The following is a 16699-nucleotide window of genomic DNA, read 5'->3' on the forward strand; positions in this document are numbered from 1 at the left end:
CAAATAAAGCCATGCTTTTACCTGCAGGAATGTCACAAAGAGCAAACAGTCCAACTCTAATGTCACCATTCACTGTCCACTTCTGTGTTTCACAGTTTGGGTTACAACTATGGTTCATAAAACGAGAGTAGTTCCCCTTTGGGCCAGCATCTATTATTCGGTCCTTCAAGGAAAAAGACAAAAGATGTGTTTAGTAGTTAGAAAGCAAAGAGTTTTCCTGCTGCTGAGTGATATTTGCTATCAAACAAGACACAATATTCACCTTGGTTACAGTCAGCATATAAAAATTGGTGACACTGTTCTCGTGAGCACGTTTGATCCGCAGCCGGCACTCCTCCTCATCAATCAGCTCCCCAACATATTCATTCACAAATTCACCCTGCAAACAAGAACAAAAGTAAGTCATCTCTGCATCCTAAGCACAATCATAAAGGGAAGCAGCACAGAAAAAAAGCATTTCTTATAAAATAAGACTCTGATCATCACAGAAAGTGTTACACTTTACTGGTCTGGCAGGCACAGTGTGAATACATGCACCAGGTAATTGCTGTCCTAGAATTACACCCAGGCAGAATAAAAAGCAGCCCTGATCCTGCATTCAGTACACAAAACAGTTGTCAGGTCTATAAAACCCTGTCAACCTTCTCACTTTCTTTCAAAGAGGACAATGTGACAATATTCATGGACTCCTCAGGAAACAGGAACTGTTGCAGTAATTATTTTCGCTACGTACTTCACTTTTATTAGGACTTTAGTAGTCAATAAGCTCAGAACATTTGCAGTAGCACAGTTTTCATGAAACACAGATTTTAAAAGTTCTGAATTTAATAAAACTAATGGCTAAACCCTGTGTTTAAAAGTATGGCCTGCTTTTTCCAGAAAATATGACTAAAAGGGATTTTTCCAGAAAATTTGACTGTGACAGTGCAGAGTGCAATGCTTTCACCCATACCCACCCTGATGGCTGTCACAGCCCTGTCCTGGCTCACTGTACTGTCACTGTCATATTTTCTGGAAAAATCTCTTTGCCCAGGACTTTGCTCCTGAGAAGCTGAGAAGCCTCAGAGAAAAATGAAAACAATATTATCTCATTTGCTTCTCTTGTGTTTTGCTGCTTTGGAATGTGTTTGGAGATTGTTTCATTGGTTTCATGTGAATTGTTTTTGACTTATTGGCCAACTGGGGCCAAGCTGTGTCAGACTCTGGGTAGAGAGTCACGAGTTGCAATTATTATCTTTTAGCCTTCTGTCTGTATCCTTTCTGTATTCTTAGTATAGTTTAATTTAGTATTTTTAAATATAATATAGATAATAAAATAATAAATTAGAACATGGAGTCAGATTCATCATTCCTCCCTTTGTTGCGGTTGTTGTGTTGTGAGGTCTCCAGGATGAGGTGAGAGATGAGAATTTGACTTAATGTTCTTAGAAGGTTGATAATAATAAATTATATTATACTATACTATATTATATTATATTCTAAAACTATACTAAAGAAAGAAAAAGGAGATAACAGAAGGCTACAACAAGAATGAACAATAAAAACCCATGACAGACCAGAGTCCCAACACAGCTGGACTGGGATTGGTCTTTAAGTCACCACAATTCACATGGAACCAATCAAAGATGCACCTGCTGCTGAGTAACCTCTAGACCACATTCCACAGCAATACTTATTTTCTGAGACTTCTCAGCAGAAAAACCCTGGGCAAAGAAGATTTTTCAGCAAATACAACCCCGTACCTTTTTGATGCTCCTCTTGGTGCGCAGGCCCCAACCGCGGCGCTCGGTTTTGATGATCTCAGCGTCGGGGTAGAGCCTCTTGGTGAAGCACTGGTTCTGGCAGCGCTCCCCAGCTGGGCACACCTGAGGGTGGCACTCATACTGCAGCATCCTGTTGAGGCACTCTGACTCCAGCCCACACGGGTTCTCATCTGAGGGCTTGCAGTTACAGCGGGGGATCTCCGACAGGTCTGCAACCTGGATCTGCACCTTGCCGATCACCTTGTTGGACTGGGGAGAAAAGGGCACAACAAGGCATGAAGGCAATGCACTGGGGACATAGAGTCAACAAACGATACAAAAAGGCAAAGAAAAATTATTTTATTCTGTAAAAAATTATTTTATTCTGTGTATTCAGTCGGCAACCTGGATCTGCGCCTTCGTGATCGCCTTGTTGGACTGGGGAGAAAAGGGCACAACAAGGCATGAAGGCAATGCATCGGGAACACTGAGTCAACAACTGATATGAAAAGGCAAGTAAAAATTATTTCATTCTGTAAAAAATTATTTTATTCTGTGTTTTATTCTGTGTTTCCAGTCAGCCACCTGGATCTGCACCTTCCCGATCACCTTGTTGGACTGGGGAGAAAAGAGCAAAACAAGGCATGAAGGCAACACACTGGGAACACAGAGTCAACAACTGACACCAAAATGCAAAGAAAAATTATTTTATTCTGTGTTTTATTCTGTAAAAAAATTATTTTATTCTGTGTTTTAGGGTACTGTAAAACACAACAAGAGATTAGTGAAAAGAACAGCAAAATTATTTACGTGAATTTCCTTAGGCTGAACACCTTGGTGTAGGTAGATAACTTAGAATTAGAGAACAGTGTGAGCTGGAAGGGACCTTAAAGAATATCCACCCCAACCCCTGCCATGGGCAGGGACACTTTCCACTAGACCACGTTGCTCTGATCCCCACCCAGGAACACTGCCACACCTTCTCTAGGCATCCTTACTCATGCACAGGGCAACTTCCTCACACACAGAATAAAAATAAAATAGAAAGAGGCCAACTCACTTTAATGTGTTTATAGGGCGGAGGCTTCCTTGAATTCCTTTCAATTTCCAATGCCTCTTTGCTTTCTCTTTGTGCTTTCAGTTCCTGGAAACGCTTTGCTGCTTCTTCAAGTGCTGTGCAAGGAATTCAGAATAGAAAGCAATCAGTCCCAGTTGCTGCTAATCAAATATGTACATCTATCTATTTTTTTAAGACTAGGAACAGAACTTTATTAACAGAAAGACAAGTTAAAATTAGTTATTGCAATTTATCATGAATTTATCAGCAGGTACCAACATACTGAACAATGATCCCATGCAGCAGAGCCCAAGATCCATCTCAACATTCCCCCACTGTGGAAGCACTGAACTGGCCCACAACAACACACAATGAGTAGGCACTTCAACACATTTTTATCTGCAGTCAAGGGATCAACACAATGCTTGGATTTCACGTGAACACAGAACACTAGTCACATAATATTCCCATGCAGGTTAAGTGGTGATGGAGACACAAACACGTGGAATTTTTGTCATAAACCACTATAAACTTTGTTTGATTTTACCTTTCTTGAAGGTCTTGTTAATACTAGTTTGCCCCTCAGCAAAGCTTTTATCTCCTTCAACATAAGGGAAAACTCTGCCCTGGTGTACCCAATAGTAGTCATGTGAACCAAAGAAAAATACTGGGAAGTCCCCGATATCATGTTTGAGGCCCTGTATGTTGAGAGGCACAGACCTGGGATTGCAGATCTCTGCTGGCCACCACCTGCAGAGTAGGAGAGAAAAGAAGAATGTAAGTTCCCTGAAGCAGAGCTTCCCAGTTTCCCTATGGGACTGAGAAATAAAAGCCAGTTTTCCTTTCCCGGGAGGCTCCAGGCGCAAAACACAAGCAATGTTACTCCAAATTTTGGGAAAGACTTCTAAGCATATCCATGGCCTGAGAGTGGGTTTCAGGATCACCTGCAAACACCTGTATTGCTGCAGCTGACTAAAGCAAATACCAGCAAGGACAGCTGGGCTCTGGCAGCCCCTGCTTTCCCACATCCTGCTCTGCAGAGCAAAGGTGGTGCAATCCAGAGTCCAGCACCTGGGAGAAGCTGCAGCATCACATTTCATCCACGTCTGACCCCAAACAGAGGAATTACTGCATTTCTAACTCTTGCTCATGACGACTGAGCTGCTTTATCTTCCTGCAATTCCAGAGTGCATTAAAACATCCAAAAGTTGAACTTGCCTGTAATTCCCAAGCTTGACCCAAACGATCTGCTTGTACCGCAGCTTCTTGCCAGCTTTACAGTCATTGCAATTCCAGCAGCCCTCAGGCATTTCTATGCTCAGACACTCGGGGTGGAAGGAAGCTGGGCACGACTCACAGCACAACAGTTTGCCACCTTGAAACAAAGAAGCCCTGCTTGGTTTGTAGAAGTCAGGATTGCTCCCCCCCGTGCACAGTAATTGACATTTATTTTAGATCATCCGCTCCAGATTTCCCACAGAAAAATGGCAAAAGAAAGGGATCAAGTCAAGCTTAACAATGTTGGTTAAAAAGGACTGTGCAGGGTTTAATCTAAGCTGGGACTGCATCAGACAAAAAAGCAGCTGAGGATTCAAACATGAGGTGAGCTGGCAGGAGGAGCACCATTGCCAAGGGAAGCACTGCAGCTGGGAACAGTGCTAGCAGTTTTTAGAGCTCTGGTGATGGCCAAAGCAACCACAAAACTCCACATTTTTCAAGAATCCTTTTCAATCAACATTGCTCTGACTGAATCCCCAGCAATCATCAGCGAGCACCAACCCCACAGCCTATAGGTTGATCAATACTTTTCTGCTGCAAGGACAGGAAAAAGAGTTGTAATAAATGTGTTTATTTCACAAAAAGTTTACCAGGATAAGCCCAGTACATAAAGCAGAATGAGACACACATGAGTAGTCCCCATCCCAAAAATTCCTGGTGCACAGAGGGAACCTCAGCGCTGGGGTTCACATGAATTTCTGAAGTTGACACTAATTTGGGCAAAAGTTATTTTGGTTGGCTCACATTTTGGACAATGTGTTATATGTGGAGAGCCAGCACATCTCTAAGCCACCCTCAGCAAAGCAGCTCATGTAAGATGACATTACACATACTGTAATATTTTATACATGTAGGTATATAAAATATATATACACGTTCTTATATGTATATATATTTAAAAATTAAAAAGATTTTGTCTCCCAGATGGAAAATCTGGGAGATATTTGAGAGTATTCAAACCAATTGTCACTCACAGTATCAAAAGAAGTGTGAATAGTCACTTTCAAACCTTTATCAGAAAATCTTGTTCACCTATAGACTTGCCAAAATATATTGCATTAATTGATCATTGCATGTTACAATAAGCATTCCTTAAACAATTCAGTTGCATGACCAACACTGTATTTCCTCTGCTAAAACCAGTAAAATCCAGTCACACGGATCCTCCAGAGCTCCCAAACCCACAATGAAATTTTTGAAGTATTTTTTGCAAATGTAATTTCAGAGGAAATACAGACAAATCACTGAAACATTATCCAAGATGAGAAAATGCCAAGAGATGCAAAAAATCAAACAAAATCAAACACAAAACTGTCAATGCTAAGCAAGAAAAAACCCAACATGGCTCTCGGGATGCATTAGGCAGATATGGCTCAAGCTAAGCACAGGGCTCAAAATAATTCTTGTTTTGAGGAATTACAGGACTACTGCAAGCCATTGATCTCACAATGATGACAACGACCTAACTTGGGCTGGGAAATGGGGCACCGGCTCTGAACGCTCCGGGGAACCAAAGCTCTGTGGGGAATGAAACACCAGAGCTGAGCATTGCACACAGACAGCAGCAACTGCCCCGCAGGGCTCTGGGGAGCCTCAATCCCCTTGGCAGCACAACTGGGGAGCCTCAGTCCCCTTGGCACCAGGAACTGCCCTGCAGGGATCTGGAGAGCCTCAGCAGCAGCAACTGCCCCAGGGATCTGGAGAGCTTCACCCCCCTGGCACCAGGAACTGCTCCTCGGTCCCCTTGGCACCAGGAACTGTCCCCAGGGATGTGGAGAGCTTCACCCCCTTGGCACCAGAAACTGCCCTGTAGAGATCTGGAGAGCCTCAGTCCTTCAGCAGCAGGAACTGCCCTGGAGGGATCTGGAGAGCCCTCAGTCCCCTTGGCACCAGGAACTGCCCCAGAGGGATCTGGAGAGCCCTCAGTCCCCTTGGCACCAGGAACTGCCCCAGAGGGATCTGGAGAGCCTCAGTCCCTCAGCAGCAGGAACTGTCCTAGGGATCCAGAGAGCCTCAGTACCCTTGGCAGCAGGAACTGCCCCTCCATCCCTCAGCACCAGGAACTGCCCCTCACCCCCTTGGAAGCAGGAACTGCCCCCAAGGAACCAGAGAGCCTCAGTCCCCTCAGGGGCAGGAACTGCCCTGAAGGGATCTGGAGAGCTTCACCCCCTTGGCACCCGGAACTGCCCTGCAGGGATCTGGAGAGCCTCAGTCCCCTCAGCAGCAGGAACTGCCCTTCAGCCCCCTTGGCACCAGAAACTGCCCCCAGGGATCTGGAGAGCTTCAGGACCAGGAACTGCCCTGCAGGGATCCAGAGAGCCTCAGTCCCCTCGGCACAGCACCAGGAACTGCCCCTCAGCCCCCTCGGCAGCAGGAGGGGTCCCTGAGCTGCAGGGTCCCTGCAGGGTCCCATCCTGGCTGTGGCAAGGATCCATCCCCATGGGAGGGGCCAGGATGGGGCACTCAGGCTCAGTGCTGAAGGTGGGACATGAGGCCCATGGGGCACACTCAAGTCAAACCTCCCTGCCCTCCTGCTCTCCGCAAGGACACAGCACCCACCCTTGTCCAGCCCCAAACACCCTCTCTCTCCTCTCTCAGGACCTGCACAAGGTCTGAAGCAGCACATCCCTCTCTGCTTCCAATCCCTTTAAGAAGTGTTTTACATCATCCAGGTAAATACTGAACTGCAACAACATCAACATCCATCTGCCTCCTCTTCATATTGCTGTGCCAACAGCTCCCTGAACCTGGAACAGCCCAGGCCAGACAGAGTGTGACCACATCTCTTCCAAGGAGAATTTAGTGACAGCAATTATTTTAAGCCCTTTTATAATTAAAAAAAATAAAAATTAAAAACTGCCAACAACATGAACACAGGCTCACAAAAACCATGAGTGAAGGTCACTGAAAGCAGTCAGTGTCAGGGGACAAGCAGACATTTCTCCGTTGATTTAGAGAGAAAAAATAGAAAAAAGCGAAAGTAAATTAAAGAGAAAGAAACTATTTTGGTTACCTTTCTCACATTTCTTTTTGGAAGCTGACGAAGGAGGAGGAATCATAGGTAATTTCATCAACTCAGCACGATTTGACTCATTCAGTAGGTAGTGGGACTTATAGGCATAGGAACTGAACAGGGGGTCTGAATGGTCCTGCACTACCAGCCCTATACGAAACAAACAGAAAGAGATGAGTTGCAATGAAACTACCCATGATTCCATGAAGGAAAAACCAAATACACCCAATGAACACCTCTAATGCAGTATGTGGGAATGAAAAAAAGGATAAAATGAAGAAAAAGGAAAGTCTGACAAAGTGTCTGCGCTAACAAAGAGGTTGTGCTGGAGAGACTCAAACTTAACTGGAAAATCTTGCAATGAAGTGGAATTTCAATTGTTTTTTTACCCTTCTAGACAAGCACAGGAAAAGCAATAAAGTTTGAATCCATGGGATCCCCTCTCCTTCCCACAGGGCAAAAGGAAGCTCCTCTGCAGGCCTGGGGTGATGGTTGCTGCAGCTGGGCTGTGCTCTGAGCACTGGGGCTACAGATGGAACAGAAGTTGGGAATGAGAACTCACTGTCCCACTCCCTACAAGCCTATCCCTGAGATCTTGCCTATAGAAGTGTTTTGCCCCTGTAATTGTGCTGGAAAGCAAGGAGGAGGTCAGTGCTCTGCAAGGCACCAAGGGGGAAGCACAGATGGAGGTTCTGCCCTCGATGGTGAAGCTCCCCCACCCAGCCCTCCCAAGGCTGCTCCAGAACAGTCCAGCACTCAGTTCCCTACACAACTCCACCCCAGGCCTTTGCAATTCTCAAGAAAAGCTTTTCCTTGTTGTCTAAAGATCCAGGCAGCCCAGCTGAGAGCCCAGAGCTGCAGAGAGAAGCACTTGGCCAGTAACTCATGGCAAGAGCAGAGCAGCTGAGCCCCAAAGAAACAGGAAAGATGAGCTACCAAGAGAACCCCCAATTCTTCCCCTGAGGGCTGGACAGAAACTCTTGGATGGTGCCCAAAGCACTGCTGTAAGAAGATTGGGGTCAGCCCACCTGGACATGCATCACTGGGAGGATTCCTAAAACAAGGGAATCTACACATGAACTGCACCATGCTGACTGCAGTTATTGCAGGGTGCTGAATAAGAGGTCTTCAAATATCTTGTATTTCAAAGCAAGTTTGTATATCTGATAGATTGTCTCTCATCTACATTTCTCACTTCAGTAACTGCATCTAAACACAAAGTCTCTGCTTCTGATAGCAACTAACACTAATTAAATCAGCACTAATTAAATTCTCATAGAGATGTCCAAGGATTTCTGAAGTGCTCAGTTCCCTGTTTCTTTCTGAGCAGGTGGCTCAGTGCTTTCACTCCTGATTCCAGCCAGGCCTGGTGGACAAAAGCCCCACAAGAATGTTCTAGAGGAACAAGTACAGAGCTGCTCTAAGACACAGAAGATTCAGGCAGTGGCAATGGTTTGGAACTGTTCAAGTTCTCCTAATTAAGATCTGGGGAATACACAGGAGAGGGAATTCTATCTGTCAGGGCACAAGAGGTTGCTTAGATTGCCAGGAGAAAATCCAGACTTGTGCAGTTGCATCTCTGATGGAGCCAGATTCAGGTATAAAGAGAACTATTAAACAAATGTAAAGTGGAAAGAAGAAAAAAAAAAAAGGCATGAAAAATTCCTTCTGCATTTCTTGAGACGTGTAATTATTCCTAAAGCCAAACTAAACTTCCACCTGAATGAACACAAATGAAAACAAGTAACTTCAGAATCCAGCTCACTTTCATTTCCCTATTAGTGACTCTCAAAAGGGCTGCAGAGACCACATGCAATATAAACTGCTGGCATTCTGTAGAAAGTACACATTAATATTATTCCAAGAGAATAATGGTACTTTTGAATCTTGAGACCAAGGTAACTGCTGCAACAACATTTTTTAAGCTGCTCTCTGGCAGAACTCTGGTGACTGAAGAACCATAAAAGTAACAAGTGGGGAAAAAAAAAGTTAAAAAGAAAAAAAAAAGAACTTTGACACATGGAAAAGCTCAGCATGAAACCTGCTCATACAGTACTGCTAAAGGTTTTCTTTCAAAGTTCTCAAATGTGAAGGCAGTTATAAATGGAGTTATTCTAGTTCATGAGTAAATCCCACCTTTTAGCCTTAAACTTAGTTGTAAATCTGTAGCAGTGAAAGAATCTCCTTCTGCTTAATATAGTGATTAACAACACAGCATTCTCAGCATGAAAAGGCTGGAATGGGGGGACTGGGATCTGCTTTTCCCTCCTTTACAGGCAGAACAAGTGGGCCTGAGTGCCTGGTGCTGCTTCTGGCTATCAAATGGACCAACACAGCAAGCTGAATCTCATGAGAACTGCTAACCAAAATAAAATAAAATTAAATTACATAAAAAATCCCAGGCAGCATTTAACCCCAGCAAGCCCTAAGGGAGGTATTCCTCACGAAACACTATTTTTACAACTAAACTACACAAATGACAACTACAAACTATAATTGACAACTGTAAACCACAGAACTATAAACAGGGAAAAAAACCAAGTGTCTCACCTCTTGCACAAACGAAACAAAAGCCTACATTTACAGCTGATGAGGAGTGAGTCCTTTTGGAATGGTTACTACAGATGAGGATGTGGGATGACACAAACAAGCTTCCTGCAGCGATGCAGCCGTCTCCAGAGTGATAGGCCACGGGGCAGCGCAGACATCTCGCCATGCGACCTGGAAACACAAAACACACCCAGGGCTAGCACCAGCCAGCCAGCTGGAAAACACCACTGGGGACTGTGGGAATCTACAAAATTAGAGGGTTTTGGGAAAGCTGCAAGATGCAGGCTTCAGAGACAGCAGAGCTGTGAGTAGAGGTGAGCAGCTGCCGTGAGGTAGGTCAGTAGAAAAAGTGTTTGTACCAACCAATGCTCAGGTCAGGACAGGACACAGGCAAGGCTGGGTCTATTCCAATGGTGTAAAAAAAGGAAACAGCTACATCTTTTTTTCTAAAGAAAGTTTCAAAATATTACCCCTTAACTTTCGCTTTAAAATTGTTAAGAAAGTCTTCCATCATTCCAGAGGCTGTTTGTTTGCTTTAAACATTTTAGTACATTTCTAAGAGGATCTTCTTCCTTGAAAAACAATTGCTCACTACAAATTGCCTTCAATTCTTTGGCCTAGTACTGTGAACCCCTGGCTTCCATTAAACCTGTTGCTCTGTTCTTCTAAGCCTTCTGATGATTACATTCTTGTAATAAACTTTCTCATGAGCTTTTCACTTAATGACCAATCACCATCAGCTGTGTCTGACTGAGGGGTCAGTCACCAGTTTTTCATTATCATTCTTGTTAAGCCTTCTGTCTGTATCCTCTCTCTCTTTCTTTAGTATAGTTTTAGTATAGTATTCTTCAATATCATATCATATCAGCCTTCTGAGAATATGGAGTCAGATTTTCATCTCTCACCTTGTCCTGGGGACCCTCACAAACACCACACAGGTGCAAGACACCTGTGGTAAAACACCTCACAAAAGCAATTAGTTTCCTTGTTCTCTTATTTTTCTAGTAAATTGCTCAGGCAGGACTTTTTGGCTTCTGTGCAATTAGCTATCCTTAAGTTTGAGGTGAAGTCCTCCAGGTCCTATGAGATGCATTTTCACCTAACTGAGGAGAGAAACTTCTGGGCTTATTTCCTTTTTGAGGGGACAAAGGAGAGTTTTGTCACTCTGTCAACAAGAAGCACACTCCTATACAAGACTTTTTTGGCTTCTGTCCAGTTGGGTATCCTTAAGTTTGAGGTGAAGTCCTCCAGGTCCTATAAGATGTCTTTTCACCTAATTGAGGAGAGGGGTTCTTTCCTTTTTAAGGGGACAAAGGATAATTTTGTCACTCCATCAACAGGGAGCAATTCCTATACAAGACTTTTTGGCTTCTGTGCAATTGGCTATACTTAAGTTTGAGGTGAAGTCCTCCAGGTCCTACCAGATATCTTTCTACCTAACTGAGGAGAGAAACTTCTGGGCTTATTTCCTTTTTGAGGGGACAAAGGATAGTTTTGTCACTCTGTCAACAAGAAGCACACTCCTATACAAGACTTTTTGGCTTCTTGTGCAATTAGCTATCCTTAAGTTTGAGGTGAAGTCCTCCAGGTCTCTATGAGATGTCTTCACCTAACCGAGGAGCGAACTTCTGGGCTTACTGCCTTTTTAAGTGGACAAAGAATAGTTTTATCACTCCTCCAAGGGGACAAAGGATAATTTTGTCAATAGAGGGCACATTTCTGTGGCTGGCCTCACCTTTGCTGGCTTTGTGCATGTCCTTGTCCATGGAGCAGGCGGTGCAGCAGTGCTGCGGGCAGCGGAAGCCGCGCGACTCGAACAGGGCCGTGGCAAACTTGCGCACGCAGGACTCGTGGTAGAACTTCCCACAGGTGCTGACAGAGCAGCGCTTCACGTCCTTGCCAGGCTGCTTGCAGGAAAAGCACGTGTGCTCTCCTTGGAAGAGAAGGAATAAGGAATGTCAATTGTAAAAGCAAACTCTGATGCGGAAAGCCAGGACACCACAGCGAATATTTCCCTGTCTGCCCTGACCCCCAGTGCAGCACTGACTTTGACCCTCATTCGTGAAGAAACTTTCCCAGACTTCAAGATAGACCAGAATCCACAAAAGTGTGAAATAGATTATAGAGAGTAGTGTAGGTGTATAACTTGGTGAGAAATTTAGGTTTTGGGATTTTTAGTATGTTGTGGATGGAAGCAAGATGGAGGGCATGGGGTGTCATCCTGGGTTTCTTCTTCATGTTTCTTCTTCATGGGTTTCGGTGGCATTTTGTAATTGGGCAGAAAAGTCCACATTGGGATCAGTTATTGGGTTAAAAGGGGAAATAATCTAGGTGTCAGTTCTTAATTGGATGGTTTAGTCTTAAAAGTCCTTGGAACAAGAGATTGTTGGCCATTTTGTGCCTTCTAATGAAAAGCTGCTGAACTTACAGTAGTGAGGCTGTTTTACTGATAAGAAATAATAAACACCTGAGTCTGAACATGAATTACTGTCTCAAGTGCCTTCAATGCAGACCCAGAGAAACCCACAACTGAAACCCCCACACTCTGACATACTGATATTATCCAAACAAATTCTGAAGCCAACAGACTGTGAGCAATACAGGATCCTTCCCATCCAGCAGGCTGGGTTACTGTGATCCACAGTAACACTGGAGTAGCTGATCACATAAAAATCTCTTATTCCAAGTAAAACCCTAAGCAGCCCTTTTTTTTTTTTTCTTACAAGGTACTTGCTAAATGGAAAATGAGAATCTGGTCACAGAGGTTAAAGAAGCAACAGAATAACCCAAACTTAACTCAGAAACCCTCGGAAAGCACCACCTTGGTTTGCTCTGACCAGAACGGGAGGAAAGGGGGAAATCCCTCCCATTTTCCAGGCACAGGAACACACACTCACCATTCTTACACTCGGTGCAGATGAACTTTTCCTCAGGCATGGCCTTCAGGCCGAGACACTCCAGGTGGAACATGCTGCAGCACTCGCCCTCGCAGGCCAGCAGCGACTCGCCAGAGCTCTCACAGATCTGCAAGAGGCAGAGAGCTCAGCAGGGAACAGGGCACCCTGACACACCAGGAGCTAGCAACACAACTGCCTGGAATTGCTTCAGAATTAGGGTAAGGCAGAACTGAACCTGGCAAACCTCAGGGTGAGGACAATCCCAGCACTCGCTGCACCTTTCTCTGGTGCAAGCCAAGACAGAGACAGGAGAGGCACCACAGCACCCACCTGCCCTCCATGCCTCAGGGAACAAGCTGCTCTGGCTCTTCAGGTCCTTTACTACTGACCAGGGAACTGGACAGAACATCCCAGGATTTATGTTTTTTTAAATACTGAAAAATTCTCGCTCTGTCCTATCCTGACCAACCATCTGGAATCTTCAAATGGAGCAGAAAATGGCATCTATACTTTTTCTACTGATGCTGGCAGGTATGGATTAGACACCACCTTCCAGCTGCTGAGCTTTCTGGCCTGCAGGAGGGCTTAGGAATCATTTAATATGGATCATTTCCAGAACATAAAAACTCCTAAAAACCTTGATATTTTAGCTGAGAGCTCAAATTAAGACAACTAACAGAAACAGGGGATACATATTTAGTATCCATCACTTCCCAGTATCACCAGTTACCTGACAAACAGTGTCTTTTTTACTTGTTCCAGTTCCTCTCCTGGATAAGCTGGAGTCCACTGACTGCACATCTGAGGCATCAGCATCAGCAGTGGCTGAGGGGCTGTCTGAACGTTTCCCAAAACTGCCCTACAAAGAGGAAAAACCCATGGCTCTCAAACCAGACAATGCCAAACCACAACCACACCAGGAAAAGTACTTCTGTCACTGTTGAGCAAAAGAACATTTGGTAGGTCAAGAGACATAAAGGTCCTGGACTTCACTGGCATGACACAAGTGCTGCCTTCTTGATATATTTTACCTGTAAAAGCCAAACACCATAAGGAGATCTCTAGGAGTTACACCAGACACAGCAGCATCTCCCAATTCCCCAAGAATTTCAAACCTTCCACAGAGCAAATAATGATCTAAACCAATGCTTTGCCAGACAAAGTAACAGGAAAGTTTGTAAGTAAATATTGCACTTTTACAACAAATCAGTGGAGGGGATTAGAACAGACTAGGTTTTATGTTTTTAGATAATAAAAGATTCAAAATTTTGTAGAAAATAGGGTTCACATATTTAGCAATAATCAACTGAAAAGCCTCTTGTACACTGACAGCTTGTTCAGGTTCCTGGGAGAACCAGCTATGAAACCTTTACCTGCAAATCATTGAGTCCTCTGGAGTCAGAGTCAGACGTGTCCCTGTAGGCTGAGCTGGTCAGTTCCATGTCAGTGGAGGCACGACTTCTCTTCTTTAAGGGTTTACAGGAGTCTGAAATCTCACTGGCACCTTAACACAACACACTAAAATTAGTTTAATACATGATCTCGACTTTTCTCCTACACTTAATAAAGGAAAGAAAGATGAGGGCTTGGGTTCCATTATCTGTCTTAATTATTCAGTTTGCAATTTTGTTACTAGTTGAATTCTCCCTGAAAATTAACTGAAAACCAGCTTAGGCAGAGTTTTGATAAACTTTTAACATGGTGATGCAGTGGAGGAAAGCAATAAATTGTCTCTAAGGGAGGATACTTCATCCTCCATCTTTAACTTTGGCTAAGCAGAGATTTTTAAGAACGCCCAGAAGGACTTGGGGGGGTTACAGCTATGAAAAAACAACATCCTCCCCCAGCAATGCATGAGGACCAAAACCCCAAACACAGCCTGTCCCCAGGGAAGCTGAGCTCAGCCCTTGGCAGCAAAGCTGCTGCCAAAAGGCCACAGGCCACCAAGGTCAGCTGAGTTAATTTTCACCTCTCACTCACCTTTCTGCAGCCCCGTCTTCACTGCTGCCAGTGGGACAGCTTCAACCTGTTTGAAAGGAAAATCCACAGTTAACACCAGAGGAAAGTTTCTCCCTAGTACCAAAAAGCAAACAGGTCAGTTCAAGGGGGGTTACAATTCAGGTGGGAGCTGCCACCCCCTCCTCAGCCCGAGTCTCCACGTCCTGCTGGATCCACTCCTGCCTAGGCTGGTGCCCACAGCCCTGGCAGCCAGGGGCCACTAGGCAGGGCCACCAGGCAGGTCCTTCCTCTCTGCCCTGGGGCAGGAAGGTGCCAGGAGCGCTGCATCCGTGTCCAGCAGGCAGGAGCAACCTTGGGCCAGTCACTCCTGGTGCTGTGCAAAGCCCACAGAGCTGTGTGAGCACACTGGGTGCCCCTGGCAGGGCTGGCACTGGGCTAGTGAGGCACAGGGTGGGTCACTCGCTGCTCCCTGCAGCTCCTGCAGCCCTTGCTCCCCGTCTAGAGCTCTGCACAGGCCTGCCCAGGTGCCGTGGTGCAGGGCTCTACACAGCTGGAACTCCAGGGCACAGGCACTGCAGCACACAAATGCACAAGTTTACAGTCTTGCAAAAGCACTTCCAGTCCTTGACCCTAGGGAGAAGTTTAGGAACTGTTCTGCCAACACACATGGAAGATGTGGGAATTTGGTGACTGGGTAATATTTACGGACGTAAGCTGTAGCCTAAAATCCTGTTTTCAAGGTTAAGAATTACAAGTTATTGCTTTGCAATGTGGTTACATATGCATGGAGAAACACATTTAGTAAATATTTAAGGATTATTCTATAATTTTTTTAAAAAATATTTTATTTTGTTGTACAATAGGTAAAAACATACAGTAGAAGGATTTGTATAGGATACATTTTGTAATACAAATATAAAATCTAAACAATCACTTTTATTTCTCCACTAGTCACTGTAACAGTAGCATCAACATTTTGTTTTTCCCATTAATTGTACTCGTTCCAGTTATAATTTTATACCAAGTTGTTGCAGACTAACTGGGGAATCAAGAAAACTTGACTTTGGGTAACAAATATTGTTGCATAATTGTAAGAAGCTACTAAGTTTTCTTTTTTTTTTTAATTTAACTTAATACATTCAAAGTTTTGCGCATTACCCCTGGGTTGCACTTTAGCCAGATACTTCTCCTGAGAAAAGCACTTTAATTAAAGTCCACAGACTGAGTCAGCCAGGTAAGAGAAGCACATGAAGCTACCTGGCATCCATGAAGTTCATCTTGTTGGTTCTTATGCCTTTGTTAAATTAAGAAACCTTTACAAACATAAAAACTCTTGAAAGGGGGAGGCTGCGACAGCTCGTGCCAAGAGGCTCCACAGTCCACATCAGGTGTCACACACCCGACACCTGAATTGCTTTAAAGTTTCACCAAGAAACTGCCTCGAGCTGGAGCACTTCTCTGCTGCACAGCAGTGCAGAAATACTGCAGCATCAAAGGAAAAATAAGGAAAAAAAAACCCAAAAAAGCAACCGAGTTCACTTTCAGTCTCTGAAGTGAAGGAAGTGCAAAACAAAGCGCAAAGGGCAAAGAATAAATTAAAGAGATAAAAATATTTTTTCCCCTTCCCATATAAATCTTCATCCTGACTATCCCTCTTTAAAAATTCTCACTGGGAAAAGCTAAACTATTATACATTTATATAAAATTCTCAGCTTTCAGATAGAGGCCTTTGAAGCGGGAAAAATCAACCATGCAAGGAGAAGAACCAACAACTTTGACAAATTTGTTTAAAGTGTATGCAAGTTTTGGTATTTCTGTCCATCCACTGCACTCTCCTACTCATTTCCACGCAGAAATTTGTTATCATTAAAATTTTCTTAAAGCAACAACATTTGTCTGTCTGACATCCAGATTAAAGGAATGCCCTGTACAGGTCAGAACTATTTCAGGAAAAAATGGTGTATCCCAGAACTGTTTTGCTGATGTCTGCCAACATGAAAGTCTGACTATTCATCTTTAAGTGAAATCATTCTTGAAGTCCATTTTCAGAAGTGGTCAAATTAATCACTCTAACTTCATTTGAAAAAACAAAGCCTCATCACAAACCAGCAGCTAAATCAAGAGCCAAAGGAAGGAACCTGGTGGCAATTCCATCCAAGAGAAATCACTGAAACAAACCCATTTTGCTCAGAACAGAAATCTC

The 16699-nt window shown here is 44.1% G+C and overlaps 1 protein-coding gene across 4 annotated transcripts in view; it reads right to left on the reverse strand.

The window, feature by feature from the left end:
- Positions 1 to 16699, reverse strand: part of NSD3 (nuclear receptor binding SET domain protein 3) — a 35967-nt gene that overhangs the window by 3226 nt on the left and 16042 nt on the right. For 2 of the 4 annotated variants that reach the window (XM_063175410.1, XM_063175409.1), the window contains 13 exons: positions 14518 to 14563; positions 13911 to 14041; positions 13268 to 13396; positions 12538 to 12664; positions 11376 to 11573; positions 9641 to 9811; positions 7091 to 7240; positions 4018 to 4174; positions 3347 to 3549; positions 2803 to 2915; positions 1743 to 2012; positions 263 to 379; positions 22 to 163 (listed from right to left, as the gene is read on the reverse strand). In XM_063175410.1, the coding sequence (XP_063031480.1) occupies positions 22 to 163; positions 263 to 379; positions 1743 to 2012; positions 2803 to 2915; positions 3347 to 3549; positions 4018 to 4174; positions 7091 to 7240; positions 9641 to 9811; positions 11376 to 11573; positions 12538 to 12664; positions 13268 to 13396; positions 13911 to 14041; positions 14518 to 14563 (1954 nt within the window). Of the gene's footprint in view, positions 1 to 21; positions 164 to 262; positions 380 to 1742; positions 2013 to 2802; positions 2916 to 3346; positions 3550 to 4017; positions 4175 to 7090; positions 7241 to 9640; positions 9812 to 11375; positions 11574 to 12537; positions 12665 to 13267; positions 13397 to 13910; positions 14042 to 14517; positions 14564 to 16699 lie in introns of those variants that run through there. The other 2 variants (XM_063175412.1, XM_063175413.1) reach the window with 2 other exon arrangements.

The sequence above is a fragment of the Melospiza melodia genome, chromosome 23 (genome assembly GCF_035770615.1).
Source record: "Melospiza melodia melodia isolate bMelMel2 chromosome 23, bMelMel2.pri, whole genome shotgun sequence".
NCBI classification, from domain to species: Eukaryota; Metazoa; Chordata; class Aves; order Passeriformes; family Passerellidae; genus Melospiza; species Melospiza melodia.